The 15,141-nt window shown below is 53.5% G+C and overlaps 8 protein-coding genes across 8 annotated transcripts; 4 read left to right on the top strand and 4 right to left on the bottom strand.

Annotated features, from left to right (window-relative positions):
• Positions 1-228: 228 nt before the first annotated feature.
• On the bottom strand, positions 229-744 carry J4E79_009584 (uncharacterized protein; the record flags this gene model as incomplete). The annotated part of the gene is made up of 1 exon (XM_049358428.1): positions 229-744. One exon carries the CDS (start codon positions 742-744, stop codon positions 229-231), a length of 516 nt encoding a protein of 171 aa, XP_049207283.1.
• Positions 745-823: 79 nt separating this feature from the next.
• Positions 824-2,344, bottom strand: J4E79_009583 (uncharacterized protein; the record flags this gene model as incomplete). The annotated part of the gene is made up of 1 exon (XM_049358427.1): positions 824-2,344. One exon carries the CDS (start codon positions 2,342-2,344, stop codon positions 824-826), a length of 1,521 nt encoding a protein of 506 aa, XP_049207282.1.
• Positions 2,345-2,803: 459 nt separating this feature from the next.
• J4E79_009582 (uncharacterized protein) lies at positions 2,804-3,997 on the bottom strand (the record flags this gene model as incomplete). The annotated part of the gene is made up of 2 exons (XM_049358426.1): positions 2,804-3,862; positions 3,914-3,997. 2 exons carry the CDS (start codon positions 3,995-3,997, stop codon positions 2,804-2,806), a joined length of 1,143 nt encoding a protein of 380 aa, XP_049207281.1.
• A 1,423-nt stretch (positions 3,998-5,420) lies between these two features.
• J4E79_009581 (uncharacterized protein) lies at positions 5,421-6,075 on the top strand (the record flags this gene model as incomplete). The annotated part of the gene is made up of 2 exons (XM_049358425.1): positions 5,421-5,504; positions 5,572-6,075. 2 exons carry the CDS (start codon positions 5,421-5,423, stop codon positions 6,073-6,075), a joined length of 588 nt encoding a protein of 195 aa, XP_049207280.1.
• Positions 6,076-7,533: 1,458 nt separating this feature from the next.
• J4E79_009580 (uncharacterized protein) lies at positions 7,534-8,886 on the bottom strand (the record flags this gene model as incomplete). The annotated part of the gene is made up of 2 exons (XM_049358424.1): positions 7,534-8,196; positions 8,269-8,886. The coding sequence occupies 2 exons, from the start codon at positions 8,884-8,886 to the stop codon at positions 7,534-7,536; spliced, it is 1,281 nt and encodes a 426-aa protein (XP_049207279.1).
• A 2,379-nt stretch (positions 8,887-11,265) lies between these two features.
• On the top strand, positions 11,266-12,351 carry J4E79_009579 (uncharacterized protein; the record flags this gene model as incomplete). The annotated part of the gene is made up of 1 exon (XM_049358423.1): positions 11,266-12,351. The coding sequence occupies one exon, from the start codon at positions 11,266-11,268 to the stop codon at positions 12,349-12,351; it is 1,086 nt and encodes a 361-aa protein (XP_049207278.1).
• A 66-nt stretch (positions 12,352-12,417) lies between these two features.
• Positions 12,418-13,863, top strand: J4E79_009578 (uncharacterized protein; the record flags this gene model as incomplete). The annotated part of the gene is made up of 1 exon (XM_049358422.1): positions 12,418-13,863. One exon carries the CDS (start codon positions 12,418-12,420, stop codon positions 13,861-13,863), a length of 1,446 nt encoding a protein of 481 aa, XP_049207277.1.
• A 219-nt stretch (positions 13,864-14,082) lies between these two features.
• On the top strand, positions 14,083-15,108 carry J4E79_009577 (uncharacterized protein; the record flags this gene model as incomplete). Its single annotated transcript, XM_049358421.1, has 1 exon — positions 14,083-15,108. The coding sequence occupies one exon, from the start codon at positions 14,083-14,085 to the stop codon at positions 15,106-15,108; it is 1,026 nt and encodes a 341-aa protein (XP_049207276.1).
• Between the last annotated feature and the right edge of the window lie 33 nt (positions 15,109-15,141).

The raw sequence follows: 15,141 nt of genomic DNA, 5'->3' as shown, positions 1-15,141 counted from the left end.
GCAGGTACCCGCGCCGACGTTGGAACTTGCGCCTGTCAACGCCTGCCCACTAATTTGCTAGCCCTCTGGGCACTCGAGGACAAGATCTGGGCAAACATCGCCATCGGCATTCAATTCCGTCGCACCATGGCCAGCGCAGCGTTTACGGTTACACGGCATTGCCGTCATCGCATTGTGTTTGCCCATTCTACACGAAACTGCCTTCCACATGACCTCCCGCCTGCAAACCTACCATTTCCAGGCTGCCATGTCATTCAACTGCCGCTCTGCCTGCATCTTGTGCATGCTCACCGTCATGTCCTGTGGCGTCATACCTGCCCCAGTCTGCGTGGGTCCCGAGGTAGGTGCGGTAGAGTGCGTGTGCGCCGGAAGAACATCGGGGTCGACTGCCATCGCAGCCTTCGTCTCCTCACACACGCGCCCGATTGCAAATGTCTGGATTTCTGCAGCTCTGGCCTGCAGTGCTGGCATTTCTGTTTTGTCCCGCTTGTTGAGGTCGGGGTGGTTCAGCACCCCCGGCTTATACGTGTCTGCGCACAGTGCCATCAAATCACCGATATCTTCTGGCGCGTGCATCATCTCAAGAAAGAAGAATTTGTACCATCCCGCCCGGTTCAGAGCCGGCATGTACGCCGTGTATGTTGTCATCGGCGTTGGCAAATCAGCGATTACTTTTGCATCTTGCGCATGCGAATGTTGATTAAAGTTCCAGTTTGGTGTCAGGTTGGATTGGCAGGGCACCATGATGTGGGGGATTCCCTCGAGACTCCACAGCTTTGCAAAAGCGCTATAGGACCTGTAGGAAAAAAGACCTGACTTCACATTAGTCTTGCATCATCTGTCGGCAATTCAGACACTCACGACACGCGTCTTCGGTCAATTTCACCCAGCTTCCGATGATCTTTGGTGCTTCCAGAAGGCCCGTGTTCTTTGGCTCAAACTTCCGGTCCAGAGCGTCGAAAAGCAAATCGGCCAGAATGTAGAACTCGCGTGTTGGAACTTCAGTGATCGCATCTGCAAACCTCCACGGATCAGCCAGTGGAATCGTGCTGACACTAAACGACCGCCGAGGAATGGTAAAGCCAGGCGATGGCGATCCAGTCGGAGATAGCGAAGGGTGGAAGGCTTGATATTGCGAACCTGAGACTGATGGTTCACGTTCCTTCGGCTTCGATTCTGCAATAGTCAAGTTTCCAAGATCTGCAGGAAGCTCCGCGATGAATTCGTGCGGCGCAGAATATTGAGCCTGATGCGGTGCGGGCGTTGACGACTGACTTGACTGTGCAGGTTTGTTTGACGGCATTTGAGGTGCCGTAGTCATCGGCTGTATAGGCGGAGGGCTAACGGAGTGGGCAGGCATCTGCGACTGTCCTTGGCCGTATGCACCACCTGGAGACGGGCTATTCCACTGTTGCTGTGAATGAGGTGGCGGGCTTGCCGCAGTGGTGTTCTGCTGTGTGGAATATGTTGGGGAACTCGACTGCTGTCCGGCACCTGCCTGTTCCCACTGTGGCTGCATGGGCTGGGCGGGTATCCCCGGAGACATGGTCGTAGTCTGGGGTGGTGGTGTATGTTGAGCGACGTACGAGTCTCCCACTACTCCCATCTGCTGTCCAGTATATTGGCCAGATTCCTGTGTCGGTTGCGGGACAGGCGCCTGAGGCTGACCCGGCTGCGCCTGATTCTGCCCATTGTATCCGTGTGTCTGTGTATGCTCCGCTATCCCGCCGCCTTGGCCGTATTGCCATGAAGTATGTCCTGCGGTCGTGAGCGGCGACTGCGGCGTATGAGACTGTGTGTTGGGCGCTTGAGTCGTCTGCTGTGGGAAGTAGTTGGTCTGCCCCGAGTGGCCGGAAGCGGGTGTAGAGTAGCTGGGTTGCTGGTACGGAGACTGCTGCGAAGGTGGGTAGGCATTCGGCGCTTGAGGTGGGGGTTGATGCTGCGTAGGTGCCCATTGCTGCTGTTGCGGCTGAGGACTGAAAGCATGACCCTGAGGTTGCTGATATGGTTGACTCTGGCCCTGCTGCCCAAAGTGAGTCTGGTAACTCTGATAGCTCTGCAGATGTTGCGGTGGGCCTCCCGAAGGCTTGTTCCCTAGCTTTGAGCTTATAGTCTTGCCCAGCTTGTTCAACATTGGCTTTCCTGTTGTCACCGCCTGCTCAAGCCGCTGATTCATCATCTGGCCAAACGTGCCTCCTCCCTTCTGAGCCTGATATTGTGCTCCATAGTTCGTGGCATTGGGCTGATAGCTCGAGGGCCGCTGGGCGCCTTGCGATTGCGCTGGAGAGCCTTGGGATGGGGGAACGTAGACCCCTGGGGACGGCATCGAGTTGTACTGCGACATGGTCTATATCGTGATATCAGTGAACTCTAGAGCGAGCATAAGACGCTCTCCTGTCGTTACAGAGGCACAACACTGCAGCGCACAAAGCTCGTTACCGCAGATGGGCATCAGCCGCACCGTATACGGCGCTTGGCAACAAGCCATTGAGTCTAGGGTTAGCGAAGACATTGTCGTTAGTATGGTGATCGAAATATGTGGGCGGTTATGAAGGCATGAACTAATGCGGCTATCAAAGTCATGATAGAGGTAGTGGGGTGCTTCGTCTTCACCAGACGCGTAGATTACTTTTGCGGAAGTGACGGCATGCTGGACCCTGCAAGCTGCCCAGGACCGAGGTGGAGCTGCGAACCCAAATGGTCACGCTTCGATACGCCAATTGCAAAACACCACTCAAGCTTTACAACCATAACACACTCATAGCATTACTGGATATCTTCGATCTATATGAACACGACAACTTCAGTGTATGGCAGAATCCACGCGACTCATACCTCCAACTTCAACCAGGATCTTGACATGGTTCTCCTTGTCGTTGATTAGGGCCTTGATCCCGCCTTCTACCAGATCCTCCAGGCTAATCTTGCTGGTAATCATCTTCATGGGTTTTAGAGTACCTAAAGACAAGTCAGCATCCGAAGGTAGTAGTTCTCGCTCACCGCACAACTTACCAGCAGCTAGATGTTCGATGACGGCCTCGAGGTCCTTTCTTTGGTAGCCCAAAACGGCTGTGTACTGCGCCTCCCGGAACACGAGCATGTTCGGGTTGAACGGAACTTCCCTCTCCCAAATCGCGACGTTGACGACCGTCCCTCGAGCGCGCACCGCCGTGCAAGCCGTTGTGAGACTTGCGGGAACGCCAGCGCAGTCGAAAACCACATCCGGTCCATCTTTTCCACTCAGAGCCTTGCTCATCTTCGCAACGTCGTATGTTTTGGGGCAGAGGACATGGTGCGCGCCGAACTCCCTTGCGAAGCGTTGCCGCGCGCCCGACACCTCGCTCACGATGATCTTCTTAGTACCCAGGGCCTTGAGACATTGGACGATTGCCAGCCCGATCGGTCCACCACCCAGGACCATGACAACGGAGTCGGGTGTCAGTGGGGCAGCTGAGATAGCATGCCACGCAACAGCCAGTGGCTCCACCAGCGCGCCGACGTCGAGCGGCACGTTGGTGGGCAAGTTCAATACTGCGCCTTCAGGCACAACGACTGAATCGCTCAAACCACCACCTCCTCCCGAGAGCCCGATGAAACCACCGTTTTCGCATACGTTTTCTGAGCCCGCCTTGCACGCCTCGCATTTCCCACAATATATCGTCGGCTGAACAACGACATTCTGGCCCACCGTGAAGCTCGAGTTATCCGAACCCACTTCAGTCACAGTCCCTGAGAACTCGTGCCCCAGGGTAATGGGAATCGTTTCGTTCGTACACGGGTGCGGTGTCGTCGGCGCGAAATTAGGTCCTCCGAGGTATTCGTGAAGATCTGTACCACAGATGCCTACGAAGGCCGGTGCGACCTACACACTGTCAGTCATCGCGCAAGCCGCTTCCAAGCCTCAAACACATACCCTGACTTGTCCCGCCCCGCACTTCTGCTCATCCACATCCTCAATCCTGATGTCCTCTTTGCCGTAGTATCTTGCTGCGCGCATGGTGAATGTAGAAGCCCGGTCTTGATCACCCCAGTTCGGTAGTCCCATAACTCAGATTCCTCTCGATCAACAACCGTATTTACAAACGCGCTTTCAATAGCAGATGACATGACACGATCTGCGCCTCCGCTTTGCCAACTCTAAAAAGGAGCGACCTCGGTTCCGCTTCTCGGAACGTATGCGCACAGCCCCCAGGTGTACATGTGATCTAGAAGAGGGTAGGTACCCACTGTTGCCGCCGTGCCGCCTTACATATCTATGTATGTTGCGGGTTCTGGACGAATGGCCAAGCCCGGATTGCGGGCATCGTGAGGCGACGCGGCTCGCACAAGAGGGCCGCGTCCGCTTGCACGCTGGGGTATCATCGGGAGCGGGGCTGGCATAGTCACGATATCAGGAGATGTCTCCGTGAGTCCCGTATACCCGGCTGCCAGTGGTGCCATGCGAATGGGTTCGGTGGAGTTGGTGCGAGGCTAGGTTTGCGGGGGCGGGGAAATTGTGGAATGACTAACTTTGGTAACCCGGATGCTGGGCTTTTGCTTTGTTGATCCGACTTGGCTCTTGTGCTCCTTCCGTTCGGAGAACAACAGCTTCAGACTTCTCTCAAGGAATTCTCACAGCTCTGAACGCTCAGTATCGACATGATCAGTTTTCTCGTATCCCATCGGCCTGCAGAGCTTGTCGGATAGTGTAACTTGGCTACACCTTGTATGCGCAGTCGCGCTTGATCGCGCAGAGTGTCGCGCGTTCATTCCCTCTCCTCATTTTACCGTACACAAGCAACAACCTAGACAGATAATTGCAAACTAGATGAGTATTGAAACAGGTCTCTACAAATTTCCCAAGTAATGCAGACTTCTAGGTCGCTTACTTTTGTCATTCTTTCGAAACGGCATGGTACAAAGTTGTTGCCTATTGTAGGGCCCCGCATAGCCACCCGATGCTCAGCCTCACCAGCGTCCGTCAACATTTCAATCCGCAAGGTCATTTACAAAACAAACTTTTTAACTCCTCATCAGAAAATTCTGTTAGGCTGGAGATGCGACCGTTCACTTATATCCATGAGTCTGTCCTATACGCTTGGAACGACAGCGCCCGCCTTCGTCGCTGGGTAAAGCGCTTCACATGCCCATGTCTGGGCTATTGTTACTGCACTCGCTCAGCCGGGCTCCGCGACTGCACTGGGCGGAATCGGAGAAGAAAACAAGAAGAGCGTGTCCGCGTCATGAGCGAGGTAAAGCAGGCGCGGCGAGAGCGGGCCGTGGCAAACCGAAAGCGAAGTGTGTCTGTGGACGGGAAGCACACCAAGATGCCGTTTACGAGACGGAAGAAAACCGTGGAGCAATTGCAGAGCAATCTCTTTGGTAGATTACCTGCAGAGTTGAGAGTGATGATCTATGAGTTGGTTCTGTGCGAACGGAACATGAGTGTTGTGGATTCAGAGGCAAAGGCAGACACTAATGGCAGGAAGGAATTGTTCGAGTTCAAGGCTGAACTTGGATGCTCAGTAAGCATATTGCGTGCCTGTAAAAGAATGTTAGTATACCCCCACACTTACATCTACACCCGCTGAGTTTTTTTCCGCCAGTTACCGCGAAGCCATTGACGTACTCTACTCAGGCAATACTTTCAGCTTCAAAACCTACCGTGGCTTCGTCATGTTCACCCGCTCCATTCCACCACCGCGTTTAGCCAACCTCACACACATAACCATCGCACAAAGCACAATGACGGTTGACGGCCCAACCGATTATGAGACCGAGGAGGAACGATATCGCCGTAACTGTACATACGACGACTTCTTCACAATCATCACTTCTTTGCCGAGGCTGAAGGTTCTGGTCATGAGCTACGAGGTTTTATCTGCCGGTGGCGATCCGTATTGGCTACAAAGCGAGCTTGCGTTATTGGACGAGATGGGACGAAGGAATGATATGGGTGGCGTGGAGGTTTGGTATGAGATTGTTGGATCAGTGGAAGGGCTAGAGAGGTTCCGGGAACGGGAATACGATCGTAGGACGTGGTGTCTGGAGGGCTGGACGAGGTGGGAAGTTGGCGAGAGGTGTAGTCTACGGTGATGTGATAAACGTGCTGCATGCTTTGATAGTTTGCCGTGGAGGCAATCGCTGCGAGTTGCGGTGGTGCGCTTGAGATCTGCGATACTGCGAATACCTTCACGGTAGCTGTCGGGTTCACCCAACATGCCAGGCTAGAGCTATGTATATACCAGATGACACCACTTCCCCCGAATAGCACCACTAGTAACCAGGCAAAGATTGAGCATATGCCAAGCACGATCTGGAGGAAGATGGGCTGTGTGTTCACCGTCAAGGATATGGTTGCCTGACGAAGCCACGACAGGGGACGGACCCCACCAACTGCGCCGCCTCCTTCGCAAGATCAAACAAGGCCACCCACAACACATATCTTCAGCCAACAACCCCCGATCTCAACATACACAACATTCAGACAACACGATGCCAATTCTTGAGCCCATCAAAGATGCCATAGTATACACATGGCACACCAGCTCCGCCCTGCGCCTCTGCTGCAAACTCGTCACTTGCCCTCTCTGTGGTCTGTGTTATTGGCTCAGATCCATCGAACCCCACACCTGTATCAAACGTCCCCCCGGCCGTCCATCTACAGCACAGCAAAGGCGATATGACGCCTTGGCTAAAATCGAACATCGGAGACGCGTGCGTGCTTTGGAGAAGAGAAAGCGCAGTGTTTCGGTTGACAGGACCCGGGGGGTATGGAGGAAGAATGCGGAATATCAATCGCAAAGTTCATTCTTTACCAAGTTGCCTGCAGAGTTGAGACTGCAGATCTATGCGATTGTGCTCTCTGAGCAGGAGGAAGTGGGATTGAGGTTTAATCGAGAGGAACTTTGGGATCTTTGGAGGATAAAGGCGGTATCAGGCTGCAACACGGAGGTGCTGAGAACTTGCAAGAAAATGTCTGTTTCTTCCTCGCTTTCGGGCAGGCTCGTTGAGCAGAAAACTTACAAAAGGTACAGGTACCGCGAGGCCGTTCCGGTGCTTTACTCCAATAACACGTTCAGATTCGACAATAGCAAGATACTGTCTATCTTCACATCGACAGTCCTTCCGCAACGCCTCGCTCGGATCCGAAATATCGTTATCGATGATACATTCTCTTCGTCTTGGTTCAGCGGCGTTGGCATTTTCGATCACTGTGAGGGCCTTTATGCGTCGCTTGGGGGTTTCGCAGATCTTAGAGAGGTGGTACTGAGGTACCGTCTACGCGCACATGAGTACAGAATGACTCCCCACCTGAGGGACTTTGCTCTGCTTGAGAGACTGGAGAAAGAGCAGAGACCAAGAGGTTATGAGATGTTTTATGAGATTTTAGATGTTCACCCTGGGCCGAAGATTGAAGGTATGTTGTTTGATCGGTGGGTCGTTGGTGAGAGGAGGAGGATACGCGGGGTGGACTCAAATGAAGGCGTGGAATGAAAGCTTTCGCAAGCATCAGGAAGAACTAGGAGATAAAGACATGCTGGGAATGTGTATTTAGACAAGTATAACCTTTCTCTTCTGCTCAGGCTTGATGTTCAACGTGTCCAGTACATGACCGTAAGTCTTATCGGCTGTCTGCGCGATGCCTATTCGCTCGTAGCAGGTCTCCGCAAAGCGGTGCGACTCAACAACCAGCAGGAAGTAAGTAATGGGAGTGCTACTGAAGTTTGTGTTCACTCTCTGCGATACGATCAGAGCCATGCATTGGGTATTACAGTTTTCTGGGATGCGATCGTGGTAGCCTGTACCGATACAGACACCACGCTCGTCGAAAATCTCGACCACCATGCGAAGATAAGGGTCGCTGTATGGAGCGCTTCCGTCTGAGCACGAGCGGCAGACAACGTCGAGGCTATAGGCCTCCAGCATCAGAACGCCATCCCCAATATGCGCAAAGGAAGTAACGGCTCGCTCGAGCTTGGGTTGGTGTTCAAGCACCGTGGCTGCAAGTTGGGTGTCGATCGTCCTTGATTCGCGGCTGAAGATCATGTTTACTGGGCCATCCAGAGAAGCCCACGACCAAGAAGGTGGACTGGAGCTAGCGGTAACCCGTCGCACGGGCATGAGCGATCCGTCGGCATACCAGAGGAGGCCAGCATGGACATGTTCTCTCCAGAAGCCAGCCTTATATGTAAAATGGGTGACTTCGCAAAATATCTGCGCAATGCCAGCAATCGCCATGAAGACATCGCTGCGGTATGTGAGACTCAGCCGAGAGTACTGACATACAATGCGATACCATTGCATCATAAAGGCCTCGCTTTCCGGCACATGTCTGCCAAACTCCCCCACGGCCGAATTGTTGGCGAAAGTAAGGCAGCGCTTGAAGCTCTCGTTGGACCACTCGCCCTCTTGCCATGCTTCTGGGTTCTCCTCCAAACTACCTTCTCTTGCAGAGGTCTCGAGACACTCCCAGAAGATCTCGTTCTTCTCGAAATGCACGACTCTCCTTGACAGCAATCGTTCCTGCAATACCCACGCTCGTTTGTTCAGTGGGGATTCCTGAAGCACTTCGCTCCAAGTGGGCCGCGCTCGACGAAGATGAAGGTTCTCACCCAGACTGATCGTTGATACTGACTCTCGGGGTTTGAGAAAGCCGACATGGGAGTCTTGTGCGCTCAGTATGGAGAGCGTGACGAAAGCATTTCGGTAGTAGCTTCCCATGTTGCTGACTTCTAGGTCGCGGCTCGCAGCATTGTCTTGTACGATACAAAGTGCATCGACCCAAAGTAACTTGAGGCCCAACCTTCGGGTAGCGTAGATGGCGTCTCGAAAGTTTTGCGGGAGGTAATGGGTGTCCAGGCCAGTTTTGAACCCTTCCACGGTTGCCCTTAAGGTGGCTGACATAGTGCCCGCAGCGCCCCAGCAGTGGCTGAGTGCGGCATAACGCTTGTCGCCTCTACAGGACGATCCATGTACCAGCTTCAACGTCTCCACGTTCAGCAGTATGCTTGGCATGGACGGTGTTCCTTCTTGATGACAGCATGCATGAGTGGATGTGCACCTGTCGAGCCATGTATGTATCAAATCCCAGCACGGTTCGGAATCGGCATGCGAGTGGATCCGTCTGAAGAAAGTCTGGTTGCTTGGGTACTCACCTGTTCAGTGTCAGCCTCTTATCGGTAGCTTCTTATCGCTGCTACCTACGCTCAGTGAATATCTCGAACCGATGCAACGTGTTGCTAAAGTCGATTACTGCTAGACAAGGTCCATGCCGAGCTACTTCAAGATGGGCGTCTCCAACGGAGCGTCCTAAGAAGCCAACGACAAGCTCCTCGTAGAAGTATCTACAGAGAGTACAGCCTCGCGCAGCCGCTATCTTTAGAGGTTTCGCGTAGTACCGTTGTGTTGTGTCATGTTTCGCGACTAGGCGGCAGGTGGCACATAAGTTGGTGGTATTCCAAGGAACGAGGAAGGTTGAAGTAAGTACAGCCATGCTTACACGAAATAAAAGAGAAGTCTGGAAAGCTTAGTTGTAATCATCTTGAAGTACATTGAGTCTTCGGGGCCACAGGAATCGATTGGTGGCTGAGGGCCGTCAGGATCTTCCCACAGCCACATTAGCGGCACATGCGTGACCCGGTCGCCGCGTCTGCCTAGTATAAGAGACACTGAATAGGAGGACTCGAGTGTCGACAATCAACAAAAGTCGTAATGGGGGTGGCGCATGCGTGATGGAAGAAGTCGCAGTGTTGGCGGTGCGAACCACAATGCTGCTAGTGCAGGGGCTCTCGCCAAAACAGGCATCGACCCGCGCATGTCGTCAGTAGACCCCATCCATCATGACTTTGCTCACACTGCGTGACTACGCGCTACGACTGCATACAATTCTGGATGTAATAATGGTACGTGTGATCAGGCGGCAGACCAGACAGGGTGGAAGTGACTTGAACACGCTGGTGGAGTAGCCGGATCTGCCAAACATTAGTGCAAGAGTCGATGCCTGTGTGCTCCTTCCGCCCAACGATTTACGAAAGGACGACCGGCGTCCCGCGAGGCCGTGATACATCAGCCCCTTCATAGCTAAAACCCATGAATGATTGTGGGTTGCGCACCTGAGGTTTTCCGAGAGGTTTTCGTTGTGAAGTGTCGCAGGCGTCGTCTAGGGAGCGCTTCCTCTCACACTGCGAACCTTTTGGATTCTTCGCTGAGATGGTCAAGCGAAACGGAGGTTCAACTTTCGAGCTTAAGGTCTATTCCGCTGTTGGACGAATGGAATCTCTCTCCAAGGCAAAATCCGTAGTGTGAACAGATCGACGATCGCGCTAGCGAGGTGTAGGGAGTGCCGGCAGCTATTGGAGCCACAACTGCCTCAAAACCAGTCGGAAGCCAGGCACGAGGCTTTTGAAACTCCTTTTGAACGATGCTTGAATAGACTAACCTATCGCTCCTGCCGAAGCAGAAGAAAGGTCAGCTGTGGCTAAAAAACAACGGGCGGCAAGATAGTCCCGGGCCTCGAGATCGCAGAAGGGGCGGGTGCACTAGCCGCTGTCGGCTAGGCTGAAGCACCTGCAGAGATCTGGCCACGACGCTGCTTGAGGCTTGACAGGCGAGCTATGCACGCCAATCCACTGCATTCCTGCCGTGATGCCTCATCTATGCTAGTCTTTGTTTTTGGCTGGCTATGCCCTTCACATCAATGTGCCCCGTGGTTGCGGAACACTTTCAGGGATGGGCTCAGCTCGCTGCGTTGAGCGTCAGCGACTCAGCGCTCTAAGGCGGCATCTGTATGGCATCGCGAAGCCATTGCCTGCATACTTGAAACGTATTCGCAGGTTCCTCCCCACCAGACAGTGCGTCGTGCCTAGCCCTTGAACGGCATGTTCCGGAGAACAGTGTAGGGGTCCATGGGTTCGATAGTCCAGACTCTGGACAGAGCAATCTGCATGGCCTGCGCGGTCTAGATTCTCACGAGACGTCTGGCTTGCCACTCATGAAGCCGTTGACCCCGGGACCGGCACCAACGACGGATTGTGGCTGAGATGTATACTGGCGCAGCAGCCCGCGGGTCCGTACCATAACATCTTTCTCTTGTCTGGTCGCGCTATCGACATCGTTATGGCGGTAGAGCTTGAGCAGCCTCACCTCTCTTTCCTCACGAGCCCGACGGGCGACGCAGCCATCGACGCCGACTTGCAGTATATTCGGGACTTGGACTGGGCCAGAACCGCCGCCGGACTCATTTCATCGTGGCCTCGCGAATTATTGTTACTCATCCATGTCGCCATGCTCTCTCCTCAACCACAGCTCTTCTTACTTGGCTCGGATTCGACCGTCCTTTACAACACAGCGTATGGTCGACTGCTGCATGACCACCATCCGCTGTACCAAGGGCGACCTATAAGTCTCAACACAGCTCTAATTCAGCAGCTGCCCGAAGGCGACACACTGAGCGGGTACGCAAGCGAAAAGTCTGGAGTTGATAGCGACCAACATACACCATTCTTCTTCTCCCGAAATGGTCGCCTTGAGGAAATCTTCTTGTCCATCACCACGACGGGCTTACCGCCGACCCTGGGCGGCTTCCATGCCACAACCCACAACGTTACCCGAGACGTGTTGGACTCTCGCCGCGAGCGTTCTCTAGACGAGTTCCGCAATGCTTGCGAGACTGCTTCGAGTCTGGAGACGCTATGGCCTTCAATTTTGAAGGGCATATCTAACGGAGATGGGGACATATCGTTCGCTGCTCTGTACCGCGTCGAGACGAACCAAGACAGTGTGAACGAGATTGGTCCTTCCAACAACCAAGCCAACTCCCTAGCCTTTGCCCTCTCCGGCACCGTTGGCTCCTTCCCAGCCGCACCCTTATCCACAATCAAGCCAAGTATGGATGAAGCATGGGTGAAAAGCTTCTTCAGGAGTGTCGATTCTCGTTCGCCGGTACTTCTCCAAGCTGAGAACGGTACTCTTCCCAAGGAGATGTGCGAAGCATCTACGAACCGATGCTATGGCGACACCTGCCACCAGGCGGTTATATTGCCAAGTGTCTCGAACCGGACTGCCAATGTTCATGCTGTCTTAATCGTCGGTCTGGCACCTCGTACACCTTACGACCGCTCCTACCAAACTTGGATCAAGACACTCCATCGTGACTTCTCCCACGAAGTGATCTCGATGGCAAACATTGAAGCTAGGAGCCGTACCGAGAAAATCCGGAGAGAAAGCATTGCCATAGGAAATGACATTTTCGCCAAAGAAGAAGCGCTCAAACAACAAGAGCTTGCTCGCGCAGCAGCTCTGGAGCAGCTTCATCTCAGCGAATCGCGGCTGCAAGAAGCCGTGGAGGCCAAACGACAACAAGAGAAGTAAATGACAACCTACTCAGGGTGTGCTTCCATGTGCTAACAGGGCGAAGCTTCGTTGACATGGTGAGCCATGAAGTACGCTTTGGATTCCGGACGGGTCGTTGCATGTCCTAACATACCGCAGATTCGAAATCCTCTTAGTGCTGTTATGCACTGTGCGGATTCCATAGCCCACTCGCTCTCTGAAGTAAGGCTTCTCCTCAACCAGTGCGAGAAGCGAAGCGCACCCGACAATGACAACTCCCGTACCGCCGACGACTTGCGGAATTTGAACAGCAGTATTGGCGATGCTGTCGATACGATCATGGCATGCACCATGCATCAGAAACGTATCATCGATGACATCCTCTCGCTCTCCAAACTGGATTCGAATTTGTTGGAGATCTGTCCAACAGTCTTTCACGTCAAGACCTTCTTGAATCAAGTCGAAAGCACTTTCAGAGCTGAGGCTGAACAGGCTGGAGTTCAGCTTGTAGCTGTAGCTGATGCTTCATTGAGCGAACTCGACGTTGACTGGATCGATGCTGATCCGGGCAGAGTGACACAAGTGCTATTCAACATGGTCGCCAATGCAATCAAGTTCACCAAGGATCGATCCGCCGAAAGAGCTGTCACTGTTCGCATCGGAGTAGCAGCTTGGCCACCCACTGCTATCTTTGACGGTCTCATCAAAGCAGTCCAAAAGAGTGAACCAACCGATCAACCGGTACTCGACGTCGAACCGTCGGACGGGTCAATATTCTTGTGGTTCAAAGTCGAAGATACAGGATGCGGAATGGATGAATCGACCAAAGCGCGCGTCTTCAGCCAGTTCACCCAGAACATGCCCAAGACCTACAGCAAATACGGCGGGTCTGGGCTGGGGTTGTCCATTAGCAAGAAATTGGTGGGCTTGATGGGTGGCGAGATTGGCTTCCAGTCTCAGCAACATATCGGGTCGACGTTTGCCTTCTATACAAAAGCTTCCAGGGCTCTACCACCGAGACCGTCTCTATCTACCAGGAGCTCCGAAAAGTCCATCACTACCGAAGGACCAACCTCGTCGCTGCCTCATGCGATGGGTACCGCTGCGGATGCGCCGCCGACCACGCAATCTAGCATCCTGCTTGTTGAAGACAACATGGTCAATCAACGGGTGCTCAAGAAACAGCTGCAACTCCAGGGCTATATCGTTTACACAGCCGACAACGGCCAAGAAGCTTTCGACTTCATCAAAACTACGCAACACTGGAAAGGCTCAACCTCATCGCAACCACGCGGCGATGAGCCACGTATCGACGTCATTCTTATGGACATTGAGATGCCCATTGTCAATGGGCTTGAGTGCGCGAGTATGATTCGCGCTGCGCAGGAAGACGGGTCAATCGATAAGCATCTACACATCATCGCTGTTACCGCAAATGCAAGACCCGAGCAACTGAAGCGCGCGCGAGAGACTGGAATGGACGACGCAGTTCCGAAGCCCTTCCGCGTGCGAGATCTCGCAGCTGTTATAGAGCAATTGAGAATTGAGTGATCGGATCAGAGGATGCCTTGGGGTGAAGCGGTGACCAGCGCGCCTTCCCGTTTCGTCTTGTTTGGCTTTCACCTCGCCAGGGTCTAAATGCTTGGCGTGACGACTACGCTGCAACCTCAGATCGTCGCTTTCTTCGCGTCGAGACAGTGTAGCCACCTAAGTACAATCCAAGGTAAGTCGAAGAACAGCTAAGCCTGCGCTCATACTAACCCACAACAGATGAGCTTCAATCTGGACGCACTCTTCCACGACCCTGACGACTTGCGTTCCGGGACATTGTCGCTTACTCTGTCAGTACACAAAGCGTCTACTGTAGAGTCCGCCCGTGGTCCCTGGCACGAGAACGTAGTCGATGAAGAACAGGAAGCGAAACACGGTGAAGAGGCCCGTCTGAGAAATACCATCGCAACCTTGAGTCAACAATGCGAATACTGGAAAGGGCAGGCTGAGGAACGAGGCAAAACCATCGACGATCTAGATCGAAGGACTGCCAAAACCGCTGCTGGGTCTGATCTTCCGACTGACACCGTACGCCGTCTCAACCGCCTCGAAAGCGAGGTCACGCGTCTGCAATCCGAAAACACGCAGCTGAAGGACACACTCAAGACCATCGAGTACGAACATGTCAATCTTGGCAATCAGAACGATGGAAAGACGCGGAAGCTGAAGGGTGCCAACAAGAAGGTCAAGAATGCTAAGGACATGGCGGGGAAGGAGGAAGAGAAGGCCAAAGACGCGCAAGGTGACAAGCAGCGCCACCTCGCATCCGAACGAAGGATGAAGAAGGAACGCGGTGATGCTTTGGCTGCACTACAGCATCAGAGAAAGCTCAACGGTGACCTGCGCGCGGAGCTTGAGATGGAGCAGTCTGGTGCACCTCACATGCGCGATGTTGCTGCGGACCCGAACTACACCACTGCCATCATTCCGATTCAATTCGATATCCGCCGCACCGATGTGCAGCCGATGATGAGGGTTCTTGAGTCGCACCAGATGAACCTGACAGAAAGGTTTAAGGAATGGTACAAGGACTCGAGGAAGGCATCATCTGTTGAGGTACGCAAAGTAGTCGGCTCGGAAGGCGTGGACGATGAGAAGAAGAAGCTCGAGAAGCTGTATGGAGATATGGTTGAGATGCCCGATGGTTACATGGAGACTGCTGCTGAGCACGATGGGTGGCGATCGAAGCGCGGAGTCCAGGCGGTTTGTCGTCATGCTGAAGCGCGACACAACGGAGAAATGTAGATGTTGGGGATGGTGGCTTCATACCTTTCCGCT

The sequence above is a fragment of the Alternaria viburni genome, assembly GCF_023758015.1.
Source record: "Alternaria viburni strain BMP 2772 chromosome Unknown scaffold_25, whole genome shotgun sequence".
NCBI classification, from domain to species: domain Eukaryota; kingdom Fungi; phylum Ascomycota; class Dothideomycetes; order Pleosporales; family Pleosporaceae; genus Alternaria; species Alternaria viburni.
The sequence above is the reverse complement of the archived record's forward strand: the minus strand, read 5'-3'. Positions and strand labels throughout refer to the sequence as shown.